We start from the raw sequence: 19303 nt of genomic DNA on the forward strand, positions 1-19303 counted from the left end.
TAGATAGTACCCTTGACACCCCTGTCCCAATAGCTACACTCCTACATCTTTCCAAATCTTTCTTACTCTGCCCCTTATGGACCATTCTTCAGAAAATTGGAAACCTTCAATCAAGCATGTTGAGGAGAACTTGGGGGTAGCCCTAGAGTCAGGAACATTCAGGGTGGGTGTGCCTTCATAGCCAGTGTCTCTGACAAAGACATCTATGTGGAAATCAGTCTGTGTCCTCTGCACCTCTCCTCCACTCAAGTCTCTTTTTAGTTAATTAAGCATTGCTTTCCTCAGAATAATTTTATTTTAAGATGGTGATGTCATGACCCCCACACATGCTCTCTTCCCACAGGCCATCTCGAAAGCGAAGATCCCTTGAAGAGGTGGGGAATGTGACAGCCACCATGCCTACACTTCCAGATTTTCCTAACACCTCCTCCACCATTGCACCTACTAGTCAGGAGGAACACAGGCCATTTGAGAAAGTGGTGAACAAGGAGTCACTTGTCATCTCTGGCCTGAGACACTTCACTGGGTATCGCATTGAGCTGCAGGCATGCAACCAAGACTCCCCAGAGGAGAGATGCAGTGTGGCTGCCTACGTCAGTGCCCGGACCATGCCTGAAGGTGGGCTTGCTTTCCTCTGGGTTTACAATTTACAGGGTTGGAGACGCACTGGGCCACAGACAAGTCCTCTCCTCTCTGCATAGTGTAGATGTTTTCTAAAAGTGTTCTCTATTGTTTTTGTTCCAAGACGGACCTCTTCCTTTGTTTCCGAGGTTGGCATTGAACTCCTGGTCTTAGGGAGTCCTCCTGCCTACTCAAGTGTTTCCTGAGTAGTTGGGACTTGCTGGAGTGTCTTAGTTTCTTTTCCTGTAGTTTTGATAAAAGTCCTAACAAAGCTGCTTAAAGGAGAAAGGATTTATTTTAGCTCACAGTTCAAGGTATATTTCACTGTGCCTGGGATTTCAGTGCAGAAGGAGCTTGGGGCAGCTGGTTCTATCACATCCACAGTCAGAAGAAGAGAACAGCACATGCATGCTGGTTTTCAGTTCCCTTTGTCCATTTTTACAGTCTATATCCCGAGCAGGGAATGGTGGCACCCAAAGTGGGTCTCTCCAACTCACTTAAACACAATTGAGATAACCTCCACAGACAAGCTCAGATTCCCATCTTTCATTTGATTCTAGATCATGTAGGTTGCAATAAACATTAAACATCACACACTGTATCCTAATCTTTTCTCTGTGTGTGTCCATGTGTGTGCCTAGGTGTGGTGAAGCCAAAAATCAACCATGGGCATCTTTTTTTAGGTGCCATCCACTTAGGATCTCTTATGGGTCTGGTACTTGATTTGGTCTGGCTGGCTGGTCAGTGCGTTCCAGGGATGGGCTTGTCTATCTTTTCAACACTGGATTATCAGAACACTATGTTCCAGCTCTTGTGTGTGGGCTCTGGGGATTGAACGTGGGTTTCATTGACTGAGCTATCTTCTCACTTCATGAGTTTATTTTATTTTCTGATGAAGAAAATAAGACGTGGGAAAATTACAACCAGGTCCCTCAGCTGTTGAGACCCTGGAGGCAGGGATGAATTTCGATTCAAGAGTTAATATCTGAGCTTTTAATGTTTCTCATAGCTAAGGCAGATGACATCGTTGGCCCTGTGACCCACGAAATCTTTGAGAACAATGTTGTACACTTAATGTGGCAAGAGCCAAAGGAGCCCAATGGTCTGATTGTGCTGTATGAAGTGAGCTATCGGCGATATGGCGACGAGGTAAGGATTCTAGATCTTGGTGTTGTATGTAACTATTCCAGGGGAAATGTGAACAAATTGGGACCAGTGACAGACCAAAGTAAGGGTGTGACCAGAGTCCAATTTGATGAGCCAATGACTTTTTATTGGGAGTTATTTAGAGTGGCAAGGATAAGGGCTTACTTATGGTCATGGGGATAATTCAAAAGCAGATGCATCACCAAAAGCCTACCACACAGTGTGGATGATAACTCATGAAAACTGGAACCCGGGAGCTCTCTGCAGGACTTTGCAGAGAACCCTCCTAGTCAGTCTCCTCTCCTCAGCAGTTCTGCTGCATAACCTCAGGGAAGGTCAGGCCTTGTGGGTCCCAGAAGTTTTAGTGACTTCCTTAGACTTGTGAGGTGTGGACTTCCTGAGCCTTTCAAGCCTCCCTTTAGAACTTTCTGAGTCTTAAGGAACTTCCTTCCAGACTGGAATGTTTTAGTTTTTGGAAGTTGGTATACAATACTGGGTAGGAACTAAGTTTCTCGGCTACCCATTACTTCTCACATCAGATGCTCTCTTTAATTAGAGTTCGAAACCCTGATGACCATCTTTTCAGGAAGATAGACAGAAATGTCAATTGAGAATCTTTTATTTCTTTTATCACGTCAATTTTAAAAAAATTAAATTAATTTATTGTGTATGAAGAGGTAGGGGAGCATGTGGCCATGCCATAGCCTGCTCTGTTTAAGGAGTCAGAGGACAGTTTTTGAAAATCAGCTTGCTCCTTCACTGTGTCGGTCCTGGCAATTGAACTCAGGTCACTGGACTGTGCTTCAAGCTAAAGTGCTTGCTGAGCCATCTTACTACCCAGTCTTTCATCATATTTGTGTGTAGATTTTTAGCTGTGTCCTTCAAACTGTGTCCTTTGTCATGGGATGGGGCTCGCTCCACTTTAGGGAGATTCATCTCAGTCCAGGAGTGTGCATTATTTAAAACTTTCTTATGTGCCTCTTTGCCACACCAGACACTGTGGCGTTTGATGTGAGCATGCAAAGAAAGTAGGAATTCAGTAGAGACTCCAAAGTCATATCTAAGGTACCCAAGGGTGGCCTACTGTGAGCTGACACTCAGTGATGTTACAGCTGCCTCTAAGCTGCCGGGAAGCCCACCGAGAGCTGAACACCCACCTTTCACCAGGTGCTGCAGGTCTGAACTGGGTACTCGTGTTTCTGCAGCAAGCCCTTTACTAAGTGGACCATCTGTAGGTCCTAAACCCTCATTTTTTCGGAGGGCCATCCTGGGCTCTGTATTCAGATAGAATTAAGCTATTTAATTTTTATAGATTTGCAAACATGCGAACATATTCATATGTGTTTTACATATATATCTACTCTGTATTCATAAGTTGCTTTCTTCTGCCTCATGATGTTTCTCTCCCCATAGGCTCTGGAATTAGAATTCACAACTGCTATATAGGCAGAGAATATAATTTCATGATTGAAGTGTAATTTAGTTTTAGACATACTTAACTTTGCTATTGTACTCTGAAGGCAACATGAACTCCATATAAATGTGATTGTGTACCTATAAAACGTCATAAGACAGATGATGGGCTGTGTTTATCCATATGCCCTTAATATAGCAAAACTGACTTCATGAAACTTTCAGAGTTCTAGTAACATATAATAAATCCTTATAAGCAGATAGGATTCCTCTGAGGACCCTTTCCTCCCGGGACTGTGTCTCTTTTTGGCACCCAAAATGGCACTTTAACAGTGACTTAGAGCATGGAGTCAGCACCCTATGACCTGCAGAACAAATCCATCCATCCTTCCTTCCTTCCTTCCTTCCTTCCTTCCTTCCTTCCTTCCTTCCTTCCTTCCTTCCTTCCTTCCTGTCTGCCTTCCTTCCTTTCTTTTGACTTTTATGCATGTATACTATGATTGTGTGTGTGTGTATCATTGTTATTAGTGTGAATGTGTGCCACCTGTGTGCAGACACCTGGATGTTCTGGATCTGGACTTACAGGTGGTTGTAAGCCTTATGGGCAATGAAAACCAAACCAATACCTTCTGCAAGAGCAACAAGTGCTGTAAACTGTTGAGCCATCTCTTCAGCCCTAGTTTATTTTTGATCAAATTTCCCTGTTCATTTTTCTTTGTGTATGTGTGTGTTGTGCATATGTGTGTATGTATACAACACACATATGTTGTGTGCTCTTTGTGTGGTGTATCTGTCTCTGTGTGTCTCCCCAAATGTAGTGTGTAACTGCGTGTGCACCTCTCTGTGGCTGTGGTTTGTACCTGTGTCTGTGTGTTGTATCTCCGTGTGTGTATGTCTATGTGTTGTGTGTTCACAGAGAGCACTTATGCTCCTGATCTTCCATGCATTCTTTCCTTGCTCTGCCCATTAGGCATCTATGGTGATTATCCAGCCTTAGAGATGGGCCTCCCTTGTGCCCTCAGCAGCTCTCCTGGGCTTCTGTCCTTTTCTGCTTGATGACTCCTTCAGTTGGGAAGAACCTTAGGACTGAGTTCTCCACCCACCTCCTGCACCTCGTCCAGCACATTTCTTTTCTCCTTACTGATGTCACTTGATGAGCACAGGGGCTCTTACATTTTCTCTTCCCATCCCAGTTCTTAGTTGAGGGGTGAGTGATGGAACCACTTGGAAAATTTTGGAATTTTGGGTCTGGTGATCACAGACTTGACAAAGTTATTCCCTAGAGATCCTGGCCTCACTCCTAATGAGCCCTGAGTCCATGCTTCTTAGGGTTGTGTGCCCCCAGTTTGTTTAGATGTTACATCTAATAAGTCTTCAGAGGAATGCCAACTCTTTTTTTTCTTCTTTCTTTTTTGAGACAAGACTGGCCTCAAACTTCTTATGTCGCCAGTATAGGAGGGGGTGGCCTCTTCTGCATTTCTGACCTCCATCTTCCTATGTTTGTTGAGAGGCATGTACACCAACCTGGTTATGTGGGGCTGAGAGGGAACCCAGGGTTTGAGCATGCTAGGCAAGCTCTTTGCCCCCTGAATCACAGCTCCATCATTGCTTTCCAACCACAGTGGGGGCAGTGGAATGGCTCAGGGTGGAACCCTTGCTGAGAATCCTCCAGGGAGGGGCTGGGAACCTGGCTAGGTCACAGAGAACTGGCCTTTAAATCACCTGTGCTATGGAGACCAACTTGAGCTGCATGAGACCCTGTCTCAAGAAAGCAAAAGCAACAACCCCACCCTCCACAAATAAAAACAGAAAGAAACAAATGAATTCTCAGAGCCTTTGACAGGTCAGGCTCTTGCCTTCCTTTTTACTCTCTCTGATTGACCTGTGTGGGAGCATAATCATAATGTCCCTACCTGGGAGGGATGTGCCCAGATGTGCAAAACTCAACTAACCACCTTTTTTTTCTTCCAGGAGCTGCACCTCTGTGTTTCCAGGAAGCATTTTGCCCTGGAGCGGGGCTGCAGGCTGAGAGGGCTCTCCCCAGGGAACTACAGTGTTCGAGTCCGGGCTACCTCCCTGGCAGGCAATGGCTCCTGGACAGAACCCACCTATTTTTACGTGACTGATTATTGTAAGTCTCCATAGTAACCTCAGGTGGTTGGATCTGTGCTTGGTGCTGTAGGAACGGTAGAACATTTTAAACAATGGCACCGAGGGAAAGAAGTGTCAGATGCTTTCATTTTGGGTCTACCAAACCTGTGATATAACCAGCTCGACATGTTTTCTGACCCTTTCTACCAAGAGTTCACAATCCTCATCACCCACATAAAATTCTGGGCATGCCCATGCGCAAACTGTAATCCTGACTTGGGCAGATCCCTGGGGCGTACTTGCCAACTAGTAAGATCTGTGTTCACTGAACAACCCTGCCTCAAAAAATAAGGTATAGAGCAAGGGAGAGTTTATGGAGGATTGAAGGGGAGAAAGGGAGTGGGAAATGATGTAATTATATTATAATCTTGTAACGGCATAAACGAATGCAGACAGATTGTAAAAATATACACAGCTTTAATGGGGAAATAGACTTACAGAATCACCGTTCCCAGGGAGACCAGGAAAGCAGAAGCAGTGGCTGGGAGCACGCCAGATTTATAGGTAAACATTAGCCCGAGGCGAACACGCCCCCTAAGGGGCGGGACTTATCCCTACATAATCTTAAAAAGAAATAGAAGAAGAAATGACAGTGCTAGGGAGGCAGAGACAGAGTTCCGAGCCAACCTGGTCTGCATAGTGTATTTCAGGCTAGTGAGGGCTAACATACTAAGATCTTCTCTCCAAGAAAACAAACAAAAGAAACAACATGCAAGAGAGAGAGAGAGACAGAGAGAGAGACAGAGAGAGAGAGAGAGACAGAGAGAGACAGAGAACTCGATAGGAAGATACTTGATGTAGATCGACCTTTTGGCCTCCGTGGGCAATAGTACACATGTACAAACACGTACATACACACACTGATTAATAATAAAGTATATACTTTAAAGTCATTAATCATTGGAGTGTGTGTGATTAAGACACATTGTATACATATATAAATTGTTAAATAGTACATTAAAATTCAAAAAAGTTAATACTCAAAAATTTTATAACTTTTCAGAGTACTTCGTTCTGAGTCTAGCCTCCCTTCTCTTAAAGGAGAAGAGAGGAGGCAGGGACACAAGGCTTGTAAACAGACAACATTTGTTTGCCAAGTTTTATTCAGCCACCGGTATTTACAAATATATCCTATGGGCTATGAGCCAGCAAGTGCAAGGGGGCAGTTTGCTGACAGTTCACAGGAAAGCTCAAAGTGGGATTGCTCAGGCCAGAACTGGTGACAGAAGTCATGATGAAGCACAAGCTGGGAGATCTCCCTGTCTCTGGCCTCTGTTGTAATAGGAGCGGCGGGCGACGTTCCTGGCACCCGGCTGCCCGCACGGCTAGCTTTATACCCGAAATAATTACATGGAAACCATATTCTTTTAAACACTGCCTGGCCCATTAGTTCCAGCCTCTTATTGGCTAGCTCTTACATATTGATCTAACCCATTTCTAATAATCCATGTAACACCACAAGGTGGCTTACCAGAAAAGATCTTAACCTGCGTCTGTGTTGGGTGGGAGAATCATGGCGACTGCCTGACTCTGCTTCTTTCTCCCAGCATTCTGTTCTGTCTACTCCACCTATCTAAGCTGCTGTCCTATCAAAAGGGCCAAGGCAGTTTCTTTATTTAACCAATGAAAGCAACAGATAGATACAGGACCCACCTCCATCATGCCTCTGTACTGTGAATCCAAGTCTGTAACACCTCACTCAGGTTTGCACATGCTTTTATGTGGAGCTCTAACTCAGGTCCTCATGGTTGCAAAGCAAGCACTTTATTGACTGAGCTGTCTCCCACACTTTCCCCTTCAACTTCAGGTGAATTTTATGACAAACACCAAAAACCCTGAGTCCACTTAGTGTTGCCAGCGTGTATCAGGTGTAGGGTCATCTACTGAAATAGAGTAGCTTCTCATCGGCCGTATCCCTGAAGAAAACTGACTCTTCTCTTAGCAGCCGTCAGTTGCCATGGCTCCCACATGCTGAGAACATAGCCCATAGGACATAGGTCCCACATGTAAAGACCATGTCTTGCTTGAAATAGCCTAGGAATTTGCTATATTGCCCAGGGTGGTATTGAACTCACGATCCTCCTGTCTCCGTTCCATCCCAATACCAGGTACTGAGATGATAACAGCCAGTGTTCAGTGGTGTAATTTTTGCTATCAATACATTTTACCCTAAACTTGTACCTTCTTATTCTGTTGCAGTAGATGTCCCATCAAATATTGCCAAAATTATCATCGGGCCCCTCATCTTTGTCTTCCTCTTCAGTGTTGTGATTGGAAGTATTTATCTATTCCTGAGAAAGAGGTAAGCAAGGGTGTGCTGGCAAATGGCTAACAACTGACTTTCTTGGGTAAAAACAAACAAACAAACAAACAGTAACATGAATACTGAATTAGATAGAGGCAAGTTTCTTACAAGGCTTACTTAGGGATGTGCTACATGCAATACTCATGGTAATAAGTTTACTGTATAATACTATGATGTACTCTTGATTACGAATTTCCTCTAGCTCACTGATTCTCCCTGCATGCTTCCATTGATAGATTTTTACCCAGATCTTAATATCTGCAGCCAGCCTAGAGTTATAGCTGATGAGGAAGCATACATAATTCCATCATGCATTAGTTAATTTCCTGTTGCTGCAATAAAAAACCTTGACATACAACAACTTTGGGGAGGAAAAGTAGATTTTGTTTTACAGTTCCAGAAGGAAATTCAGTCCACTGTGACAGCAAAGACCTGGCTACAGGAGTATTAGCCTAGTTGTTCACAATTCATCTGGACCCAAGAAGTCGAGAGAGAACAGAAAGTGGGCCTGGGCTGGCAAACTGCAAAGCCCGTTCTCAGTGACACACTTCCTCATCAAGGCTCTGCCTCCTGTAACCTTCCAAAACAGTGCACACATTTAATGTTAGATCATTTCTTATTCAAACCACAATGAAGCATAAACATTGGTTTACTTGTTTTTGCTGTTTCAGATAGCTTACAGGATAATGGGTCTCATTATGATGGTTTTGTACATATATATCAGTATAGTTCTTTATATAGACCCCCCCCCTTGTTCCTCCTTCATCCTTACTGGTCCTTTCTTCCCCAGAAGTCATCCACCTTTCTGTTTTCATGTCCCATATATATGGGGGACACTTACACATCATTTTGTCTTTATCCCCACTACCCTCTTCCTCTCTCCTTCTAGCGCCCTGTCTACTGTTCTGTAATTTATAGCTGCCTTTGTCTTTCTGAGTCTGGGTTATTTTGCTTAACCTGATGATGCCCAATTCTATCTTTGCTCTGTTTTTCTCAGGCAGGGCCTTAACCTCTAGCCAAGGTTGGCCTTGAACTTGTGATCATCCTACCTCCTACCTCAGCTTCCCAAATACTAGGCTTGCAGGTGTGTGCCCCCCACCTACAGGTATGCATCAGCCTCATTTTGTCCGTCCCTCCTTTCATTAAAGAGTAAGACAAAAATTAAGGGAGACAAGGGGAAACACATATTTGATAACTACAAGCAATACCTTTGCCAAATCAGGTAGTTTTTATATGGGGCACAACAACTTTTTGTGTCATTTATCATGTCATCATGGCACAGCTGACATACTTTGAAATTCAGTCTGCTTTATGGTACGGGGTTCCTTTCTGTTGCTATGATAAAGCAATCTGGGAAAGAAAGGGTTTATTTTAGTTTACATTACAAGTCACAGTCAGGGCCTGTGTTTCACAAGTAGAAACTCGAAGTAGAAACCATGGAGGAACGTTTGCTTGCTGTTTTACTGACTCCTGCTCAGCTTGCTTGCTCATACAGCCCAAGACTACCTGCTGAGGGATGATGCCACTGACAGGGGCTGGACCTCCTGTATTATTATTAAACAAAACATACCCTCTTAGACATGTTCACAGACTAATCTGATCTAGGCAATTCCTCAATTCAGGCTTCTCCTCTTAGATGACTCTAGGCTGTGTCAGGCTGACTAATGAAGGCTAACTGGACATTAATTAACATTGTTGTCTCTCACTTTCTCTAAGTTGGACAAAATGTAGAACATGAATCCATTCATGATTTGTAGTGTTTGCCTGTTTCCAGTGTCCAGAATGCCATGGGATGCTCAAGCTGGTGTGTCTATCTTTTCCTCCTCTAGGCAGCCGGATGGGCCAATGGGACCACTGTATGCCTCTTCAAACCCTGAATACCTCAGTGCCAGTGATGGTGAGCACCTCTTCCTTTTTTGTTGGAAGCCAGGGCTTCGCCCTTGATTTCCTTTGCCACAATGTTAACATCATATCTGAGGGTTGGCTAGCATCACAGGGAGAAGGGAAAAACATCTCAAAGAGGCTGAGAGAAACCCCCTTGAGTGCTGAGCATGCCTGTCTGCCCTTGCTGCAGAGACTCTGCTACTATGGAATTTAGATCCGTTGTCTGGACCTGCCTGGGTGGCTTGATAGCATCTTCTTGGTATCTTCAGGCTGGAATTTGAAACTAAGAACAGCCATAGGAGTGTTGCAAAGTCAGGACCAGACTGCCCCCCCCCCACCACAATTTGTCATTCTTGTTAGGAATTAGAAGTCATGATAGGACACTGAGAGAAGAGAAGTGTAGATAATAATGTTGGGAAGTGGGTCAGTTGGTAAAATGTTACTGCCCACACCTGAGGACTGAGTATGACCCATAGTGTTCATGTAAACATCTGGGTGCTATGATATGTACCTGTCATTCCTGCACTCCCGGGGAAGCAGGGACATGGGGCTTAATAGCAAGTCAGCCTGGCTTAATCTGTCATCTCCAGGTTCAGTGAGAGATCATTGCTTGCAAAGGAGGTAGAGTGTGATTAAGGAAGATTCCTATTGTCAGCCTCTGACCTTCATGTGTATAAGTACACATGTGTACTTATCCATAAATGCACACATACACACACAAACACACACACAAATGTATGTACACATATGCACACAAACTGTAAACAAGTGAAGGTAGGAGCTGTATAGTGCTAGGGAGACATTTGCTGGTGGTGGTAGCTGAGTGTAAACTGATGCTGATGTTGGGAGATTAGCATTTACACTCAACACCAGTCCTAACTGTCCCTAAGGACAGTGGGTGGCCTCTAGAGAGAAGACATGCCTCTTTTCCAAGAATTTCATAATGTGGCATATTTTCTTTAAAGCACCTCATGTAGCAAATCAATGTTTGAGTTTCAAGGCATGAATGTATTGATTGGGCCTGTAGGTTGTTGCCTTGGATAACCCCACTCATTAGTGTTGGTTAGTAGGCTGGGTGGTCCCAAGGAGTAGCCAAGCTACAGGCAGCTCAGTCTCTCCTTCTATGTGGTCTCTTGCCTGGTGCCCTTCCCTAGCATGCTCTGTGGGTTCCTAACAGTTAAGGCGGGCTACAAGGCATCTTCTTGCTGAGTCTTATTGGACTGAAGAGAATCAGAAGGTCATGAAGGAGTCCAGAGGGTGGCGACAGAGAATCTGTCACTTTCTAGGAAGGATTGCTAAGCATTATAGACACTTTTCCCCAGTCTATTTTAACCTACTCCCTTTCTTCCACGGTTCCATTTGCACTTGGTCAAACATCTCAAGTAGGAAGTGTCTAACTTGTTTTTAGTCATTACAGTGACAAAATCCTTGACAAAGGCTCTTAAAGGAGTAAGGTTTCATTTTGGCTCACAGTTTCAGGGTGCAGCTCCTTATGGAGCAGAAGTCTTGGCAACTGGTCACATTGTGTCCGGAGTCAGGAAGCAGAGTGGCAAATACTGCTGCTCAGCACACTTTTGCCTTTTTTTATTCAGTCCAGAATTCCAGCCTTTGGGATGATCTGCCCATGTTTAGAGTGGGTCTTTACACCTCAATTAATTTCATCTAAAAGCTTCTTTTATAGACATTCCCCAAGGCTTGTCGCCTAGGTGACTCAGGGTATTAACTATCACAGGAAGAGACACCATCCAGTGGCAGGGATCTGGAGTCAAGACGGGAAAGAAGGGGATACAGGACCATCTTAGTGCTTCCTAAGCAGGATCCTGAACTAGCTGTAGTTCATTCCCTGGCTTCTGCATTCTCCTTGATGGTGGCAGAAACTCATCCTGTTCTGGGTTCTTTACCCAATGCCCAGCCGAAGTCTTGAGCCACAGAATGAGTGAATATTTGTGTATAGCTCAAGAAAAAGTTGTGTTGCGGGGGGGGGGTGGTGTCTTAGGGGGCCCTTAAGAGGCTGGCTGAGCATACTGTATAGATAAGTGAAAAGTAGTGTTTCCTTCTTCTGTGTACGTGCCGGATGAGTGGGAGGTGCCTCGAGAGAAGATCACCCTTCTACGAGAGCTGGGGCAGGGATCCTTTGGTATGGTGTATGAGGGCAATGCCAAGGATATCATCAAGGGTGAGGCAGAGACCCGTGTTGCAGTGAAGACTGTCAATGAGTCAGCCAGTCTCCGAGAACGGATCGAGTTCCTCAACGAGGCATCGGTCATGAAGGGATTCACCTGCCATCATGTGGTGAGTCTGGCTGGGGAGGGACAGAGGTTTCCTTTCATGCTCCTTGTTAACTCTGCCTCCACTCCCTGGAGCCACCCAGGAAACTGGGTGTAGACTGATGCCTACCCCCACCCTGTTAAGCCTCCCATCTCCACCTCATCTTTTCCCAGCTGACCTAGAATCAAACTCTCCTACTGTTCTGTCACTTTCTAGGGTCTTCCTTCGCTTTCCAGACTTTCCATTGATATTTATATTATTACATTTCTTTGCTATTCTTGCCTTCCCTATAACTCTTAACCACACGGAAGGCCACCCCTTTGTGCCTGCTCCCATTCTTTCTTCTCCCTGAAGCCAAAATAAACCTTCCCTGCCTTTCTGTTCCCAGCATGAGCACCTTATGTTCGTTTATTGTTATAAGGTATATTTAGAGTCCCCTTTTGTGTGACTTGTACTTCAGAGAGGTGAACAAAACTTACTTTGATAGGGTATTCATGACAAACCAAAGAAAGGATTCCATTAGAGCTCTAGCTGATGGACCAGTGAGTATCTTGTAGCTTGCAAGAGTGTAGGTTTACTTAGAGGAACATGGACAATGTGCATAGGTAGCTGCATCTCCAAAAAGCCCACTCTAACATAAGTGATAACTCATGAAAACTTGAATTTCAGTTCTCTGCACAACTTGCAGGCACTAGAGACATGGAGAATCTATTCTTTCTAGAGATTTTATGTGGAAAGGGATGATGGTGGCAGTTTTGAATCTTGTAAATTTTTAGGAAATTTCTTAGACTTGTGAATTGTTTACTTCCTTAGTCTTAAGAAGCTTCCCTCTAGGATGGAATGCTTCAATTCAGAAGAAATTGCTATATATCATCTCCTAAATACCCTGCTCTTGCTGATGTGGAAGCAAGTTCCTAACCTCCCTCTTAGATATCTATTGCAGGGAATACATTTCCCAAAATAGATGTATGAAAGGCATATTGGGAGAGTGGTGCTAGGAAAAATTGAAAAAGAGAGAGAGAGGATTGTGGAGTAAATTTGAGTAAAGTCTTAAAGGATGTGAGACTGAACCATGTGTACATGAGAGGAGACAGGCCAAGGAGAGCAGGAACTGCATAGGTCTGCAGGTAAGAACATGGTTTATATACTGAGGAACATTAAGCGGGTGAGATTTGCTGGGATGTGCTATACATGGGTGGGTCTGTTTGCTTCCCCATAGTAGGGTTGGGCATGCTTCTTCCAAGTATGGAGTGGCCTGTGTGCTGTGGGCACCAGACAGAGAGTTCATGGCAAGTTGAAATAATACTTGGACCCTCTTTGAGTCACCTTCATGCTCTTTGAATCACTTCTATGCTTGTCCTACAGGTTCGCCTCCTTGGGGTGGTGTCCAAAGGCCAGCCAACACTAGTAGTGATGGAATTGATGGCTCATGGAGACCTGAAGAGTCACCTCCGTTCCCTGCGCCCGGATGCTGAAGTGAGCTTCCTCTAGGTCCCTAAGAAGGGCACCTGCTCTTAAGTGTACCAAGCTTGCTAAGTGCAAACCCATATTTTGACTTTGTAACCTTGGCTACTTTCCCCTTACCCTGCAAGAGATAATTTAGATGGCAGCAGAGAGCTAATTGCAACTCTTGTTTTGACTTTAGAATAACCCAGGCCGTCCTCCCCCTACCTTGCAAGAGATGATTCAGATGACAGCAGAAATTGCTGATGGCATGGCATACTTGAATGCCAAGAAGTTTGTACACCGGGACCTGGCAGCTCGAAACTGCATGGTTGCTCATGATTTTACCGTCAAAATTGGAGGTGTGTCTTGGAATCCTTTAGTGCACACCCACGTGTGTGTGTGTAAAATGGCAGGGTCTGGGGTTCAGAACTCAGGTCCTCATGCTTGCCTGAAAAGTACTTTTACCCACTTCTGGGCACTTTCCTAGCCCAAAAGTCAACATTTCTGTTCTAGTTTCCTGCCTGTTTCTATCATAATTAAGTAAATAAAAAAACAAATAAATAAAGCACCTTGGGGAGGAAAGAGTTTGTTTCAACTTGTCCATCACTCAGGGAAGTCAGGGCAGCAACTTGAAGCAGAAACCATAAAAGAACGCTGCTTGGTGGTTTGCTCTGGCTCGTGCTTAGCTATCCTAGGAATCTCTGCCAAAGAAATGGTGCTGTCCAGAGTGGACTGGACCCTCCTATATTAACTAACCATCAAGACAGGCCCCCTTAGTCTTGCCCCAAGGCCAATCTGATCTAGGTGGTTCTTTAATGGAGGCTTTCCTCTCAGGTGACTCTAGCCTGTGTCCAGGTGACAGTTAGTACTTCCTAGTACAAGACCGAAGGTTGAGTCAGAGAATGTAGGAGACAGCAGAAGTAGATGTGAAGTGTCTCAATGTCTGCTTGGAGTGTGTAGATAGGATGGGAGGGCCCAGGACAGTGAGGTGTAAGGCTGAGCTGAAAGTCAAGAAGCAGGCATGCAAGTGCTTCATAACTCATAGGACTTGCCTCTCCTCTATAACACCAGTGAGAATCAGGAAGATCCCACAGACTCACCTTCCCCCACACAAACATTAGTTGTGGGAGCAAGTAGGGAGGTGAACCTATGTGTGATTCCAAGAGATATTCTTCTACATAACAACAGGAGTCATGCAGGAATGTGACCCAGTGACATCATCCCGCACGAACTATATGAAGGAAGATGGGACACGTGTTGTAAGAAGGCCTCTTGGTCATTCTGGCCGCTCGGCAGCTCAGACCCAAAATAACCACACAGAAACTGTATTAATTAAATCACTGCTTGGCCTAGTAGCTCTAGCTTCTTATTGGCTAGCTCTTACATATTAATTTAACCCATTTCCATTAATCTGTGTATTGCCACATGGCTGTGGCTTACCAGGTAAAGTTCCGTCCAGTATCTATCTCCGACAGGGCTACATGGCTTCTCTCTGACTCTGCCCTCTTTCTCCCAGCATTCAGCCTAGCTTTCCCACCTAACTAAGTTCTACCTTGCTAAGACCAAGCCAGTTTTTTATTAACCAATGGTATTCACAGCATACAAAGGAGAATCCCACATCAGACATTCATTACTTATGATCCTAAAGACCTTCCTACATTAAAGAGAAACCCTGCCCCCCAAAACCCAGATGTGGTGGTGCATGTATCCTGACACTTGCGGAGGTAGAGGCAGGAAGATCAGTAGCTCAATGTCATTCTCAGCAACATGGCAAGTCCTAGGCTGTCCTAGAATATGTGAGACTGTCTCAGAAAAAGAAACAAAAACAGTGGGAACAGGAAGAGGTATGATTCTGTATAGCTGCCCTTGTATAGTGGGATGTTACCATGGTGGAGGATGCACAGGGGAGAGATGGAGGTGAGCCTGGTTTGTTCAAAGGCAATGAGAAGTGAGATGCATTGGAGAGAGATGTAGAGCCAGAAAGCCTTGGTTGCCCACTGTTTGGGGGTGTGAGCAAAAGACAAGGTCAAAAGGGGACCCTCAACTTTTGGTTTTGGGGTGAGCAGCTGAGTCACGGTAGCAGCAGGTTGGCTGGAAAAAGGGAAAAGGTCTGTTCGGGACACTGGGGAAGGAGTAGGTGGGAAGGATGAATTGTTGAGAGCTTCAGGCCAGACTGTTGCTTCTTTGTCGTTAGGGACCTTTTTCCCCCTTCCTTTACATGGTAGCCCCTATTCTCCATCAACAGCCTCAGTTTCGGGCCCCGAACTCCTTCTTGGGGAATTTCCCTACTCTCTAGTTGTGTTGTGTTGGGTGGAACACTCGATGCTAGGATGAAGAACTGAAAAACGTGTAAACTGTTTGTTGTCAGACTTTGGAATGACGAGAGACATCTATGAGACAGATTACTATCGGAAAGGGGGCAAGGGCTTGCTGCCTGTACGGTGGATGTCACCTGAGTCCTTGAAGGATGGAGTCTTTACTGCTTCTTCTGATATGTGGTAAGTTATGCATGCATGGGTAGATATGTCTGTACGGGGTTTAAACTCCTGTAGGAGTCCCACTGATGGGGTAAGCAGGAGGTGATAGAGGGAAGCCTGCCTTCCACATATTAAAATGAAGGTAGTTCTTTCTGGGTCCTTGTGCATTGATTGAGAATGGTTTTAGAAGAATTTATTTATGAATTATGACATAAATTGTTGCAGGTGTGTGTGCATGTGTGCACATGTGTGTGTGTATGTTCACATGCTGTAATGAATCTTTCTCTATCCCATCATCCAGCTCCCAAATAATGACACAAAGACTTATTTATTATGAAAGCTCAATCTATAGCTTAGGCTTGTTCCTAACTAGCTCTTATAACTTAGATTAACCCATTTATATTAATCTACATTCTATCACATGACATTAACTCTCTTCTATCTTTTTTTTAAAATTTATTTATTTTTTATTGAAAATTTCTACCTCCTTCCCTCCTCCCACTTCCCTCCCCTCCCTCCACTCCCCCTCCCTGCCCTTCCCTCTCCAGTCCAAGGAACAGTCAGGGTTCCCTACCCTATGGGAAGTCTAAGGTCCTCCCTGCTCCCCCCAGGTCCAGGAAGGTGAGCATCCAAACAGACTAGGCTCCCACAAAGCCCATCCATGCAGTAGAATCAAAACTCAGCGCCATTTTCCTTGGCTTTTCCATCAGCCTCCACCGTCAGCCACATTCAGAGAGTCCGGTTTGATCACATGCTCCATCAGTTCCAGTCCGACTGGCCTTGGTAATCTCCCATTAGATCAGTCCCGCTGTCGCTGTCCTGACTTCCTTGCTCATGTTCTCCTTCCTTCTGCTCCTCATTGGGACCTTGGGAGCTCAGTCCAGTGCTCCATTGTGGGTCTCTGTCTCTATCTCCATCCATCGCCAGATGAAGGTTCTATGGTGATTTGCAAGATATTCATCAGTGTGGCCATAGGATAAGGCCAGTTCGGGCACTCTCTCCTCTACTGCCCAAGGAACAAGCGGGGACATCTCCTTGGACACCTGGGAACTCCTCCAGAGTCAAGTCTCTTGCCAACCTTAAAATGGCTCCCTTAATTAAGATATCTACTTCCCTGCTCCCTCATCTACCCCCCTCCATCTCAACCATCCCATTCCTCAAACTCTCCCCATCCTCCCCCTCTCCCTTCTCTCTCCCCATCTCCCCTTATCCCCACCCCACCCCCATCCCCACCCCCATGCTCCCAACCCTTGTCCAGCAATCTTGTCCACTTCCAATATCCAGGAGGATAACTATATGTTATTCTTTGGGTTCACCTTCTTATTTAGCTTCTCTAGAATCACGAATTATAGGCTCAATGTCCTTTGTTTATGGCTAGAATCTACTTATGAGTGAGTACATACCATATTCATCCTTTTGGGTCTGGGTTACCTCACCCAGGATAGTGTTTTCTATTTCCATCCATTTGCATGCAAAATTCAAGATGTCATTGTTTTTTACCGCTGAGTAGAACTCTAAAGTGTATATGTGCCACACCTTCTTTATCCTGTTTTCTCTCCATGTCTCCTGGCTTCTCCTGCCTCTTGATTCCTCTTCTTTTTTTTTTCTTTTCTCAGAAATCCCACCTATACTTCCTGCCTAGCTATTGGCTGTTCAGCTCTTTATTAAACCAATCGCAGCAATATATTTTCACACAGTGTAAAAATCTCCCACAACAGTGCACACAGGTTTCCATGTTTCCATTTGGAAGGCATGTGACAGCCTTGGGCATACTTCCTTTTCAGGTGCCATCTACTTTGTCTCTCTCTCTCTCTCTCTCTCTCTCTCTCTCTCTCTCTCTCTCTGAGACAGGCTTTCTCTATAGCTTTGCAGCCTATCCTGGAACTAGTCCTTATAGACCAGGCTGGCCACTGCCTCCCAAGTGCTTGGATTAAAGGCGCGCACCCACACTGCCCGACTTCTACCTTGGTTTTTTTAAACAGTGTCTCTCACTGACCTGTAATTTTCTAAATTGGTTAGGTTTGCTGGCCAGAGATCTCGGGATTCTCTGCTTCCCCTATGCTGGGATTACAAGTGATCACCACCACACCCAGCTTCTCCCTTACCCCATTTTCATATGTATGTGGTTGTTTGCCTGTGTGTGCACACCAAGTGTGCGTTTATGCATGTAGAGTTCTGAGGTTGATATTGGAAATTATCCTTGACTGCTCTTCTACTTTATTTGCTGAGGCAGGGTCTCTCAATCAAACCCAGAGCTAGTCAAGGTGCGATGACTATTCTTGCTAGTCAGCCAGCTTGCTCTAGGGATCCCCTCTCTGCCTTCTGAGGCTGGAATTACAGCTAGGTTACTATGCCCACCTGGCATTTACATGGTTTTTCTGGGGATTTGAACTTCTATCCTCAGACTTGTGGGGCAAGCACATGAGCCACTGAGTCATCTCCCCAGCTAGCCCTGCTTTAAACAAAAGACACACACACACACACACACACACACACACACACACACACAGAGTTAGATGTGTGCCTTTGTGTGTGTGTGTTCCGAGGAACATGCCACAGCACATGTGTGGAAGTCAAAGGACAACTTACAGGAGTCACTTCTCACCTCCCACCATATGGGCCCTTGGGATCTGATTCGGGTCATTAGGCTTGGCAGCAAGAGTTTTGCCTACTGAGATATCTTGCTGGCCCCTACCCAGTTGTTTACATGGGTTTTGGGCACTGAACTCAGGTACTCATACTTTGGTGGAAAGCACTTGGCCAACTGAGCTATTGTTTTAGTCTGTCAATTGTTTTACTTGGCCAGCCAAGTTCTCGTAAGTCAAAAGAGGTATGGATGGATATGTTTGAGAGAGAGACAGGGCGTGTGTGTGTGTGTGTGTGTGTGTGTGTGTGTGTGTGTGTGTGTGTTTAGTTGACTTCTTTGTTAACTGTTCTCAATTGTCGTTGGCAGGTCCTTTGGGGTGGTCCTTTGGGAAATCACTAGCCTGGCTGAGCAACCATACCAAGGCCTGTCTAACGAACAGGTGTTGAAATTTGTCATGGATGGAGGCTATCTGGATCCACCTGATAACTGTCCCGAGAGACTGTAAGTATAGAAAAGAGGTGGAGAGTGTGATGAGTCTAATCAAAGTAGTTGTGAACCAATACATGGGTGCTGGGAGCTAAACCTCGGTCATCTTCAAGAGGCATAAGTCCTCTTAACCACTGAGCCATCTCTTTAGTTCCTTAATTTTTTTTAAATGCTCCTGTACATACCTGTTGTTCATACATGTGTGGAGACCAGAGGGCAACCTTGGACATCATTCACCTCCTTTGCGACATGGCCTTCCATTGGCGTTCTACCCATTTATTCAGCTAGGCTGGATGGCCAGCTGTAGAGTCCCCAGGATCCTCCTACCTCTACCTCCCCAGCACTGGGATTGTAAATGTGTATATTTTTTATGTAGGTTCTGATGAACTAACTCAGGTTCTCAGGCTTGAGGGGCAAGCACTTTACTGACTGAACCTTGCATACCAAATCTTTATAACCATTTTGTGTTTCTATCTGTGTCTTCATGTAGGTGCTTGCATTTGTCTTTTTTTTTTTTTT

At 45.0% G+C, this 19303-nt stretch overlaps 1 protein-coding gene across 3 annotated transcripts in view; it reads left to right on the plus strand.

Moving 5' to 3' along the window:
• Insr (insulin receptor) overlaps positions 1-19303 on the plus strand; it is a 137134-nt gene that overhangs the window by 110237 nt on the left and 7594 nt on the right. For 2 of the 3 annotated variants that reach the window (XM_005371760.3, XM_005371761.3), the window contains 10 exons: positions 344-618; positions 1631-1770; positions 5152-5311; positions 7531-7633; positions 9466-9533; positions 11568-11812; positions 13154-13264; positions 13434-13593; positions 15603-15732; positions 18665-18799. In XM_005371760.3, coding sequence (XP_005371817.1) covers positions 344-618; positions 1631-1770; positions 5152-5311; positions 7531-7633; positions 9466-9533; positions 11568-11812; positions 13154-13264; positions 13434-13593; positions 15603-15732; positions 18665-18799 — 1527 coding nt within the window. The remainder of the gene's footprint in view (positions 1-343; positions 619-1630; positions 1771-5151; positions 5312-7530; positions 7634-9465; positions 9534-11567; positions 11813-13153; positions 13265-13433; positions 13594-15602; positions 15733-18664; positions 18800-19303) is intronic. The other variant, XM_026778304.1, reaches the window with a different exon arrangement.

This window comes from Microtus ochrogaster, unplaced genomic scaffold (assembly GCF_000317375.1).
Source record: "Microtus ochrogaster isolate Prairie Vole_2 unplaced genomic scaffold, MicOch1.0 UNK125, whole genome shotgun sequence".
NCBI classification, from domain to species: domain Eukaryota; kingdom Metazoa; phylum Chordata; class Mammalia; order Rodentia; family Cricetidae; genus Microtus; species Microtus ochrogaster.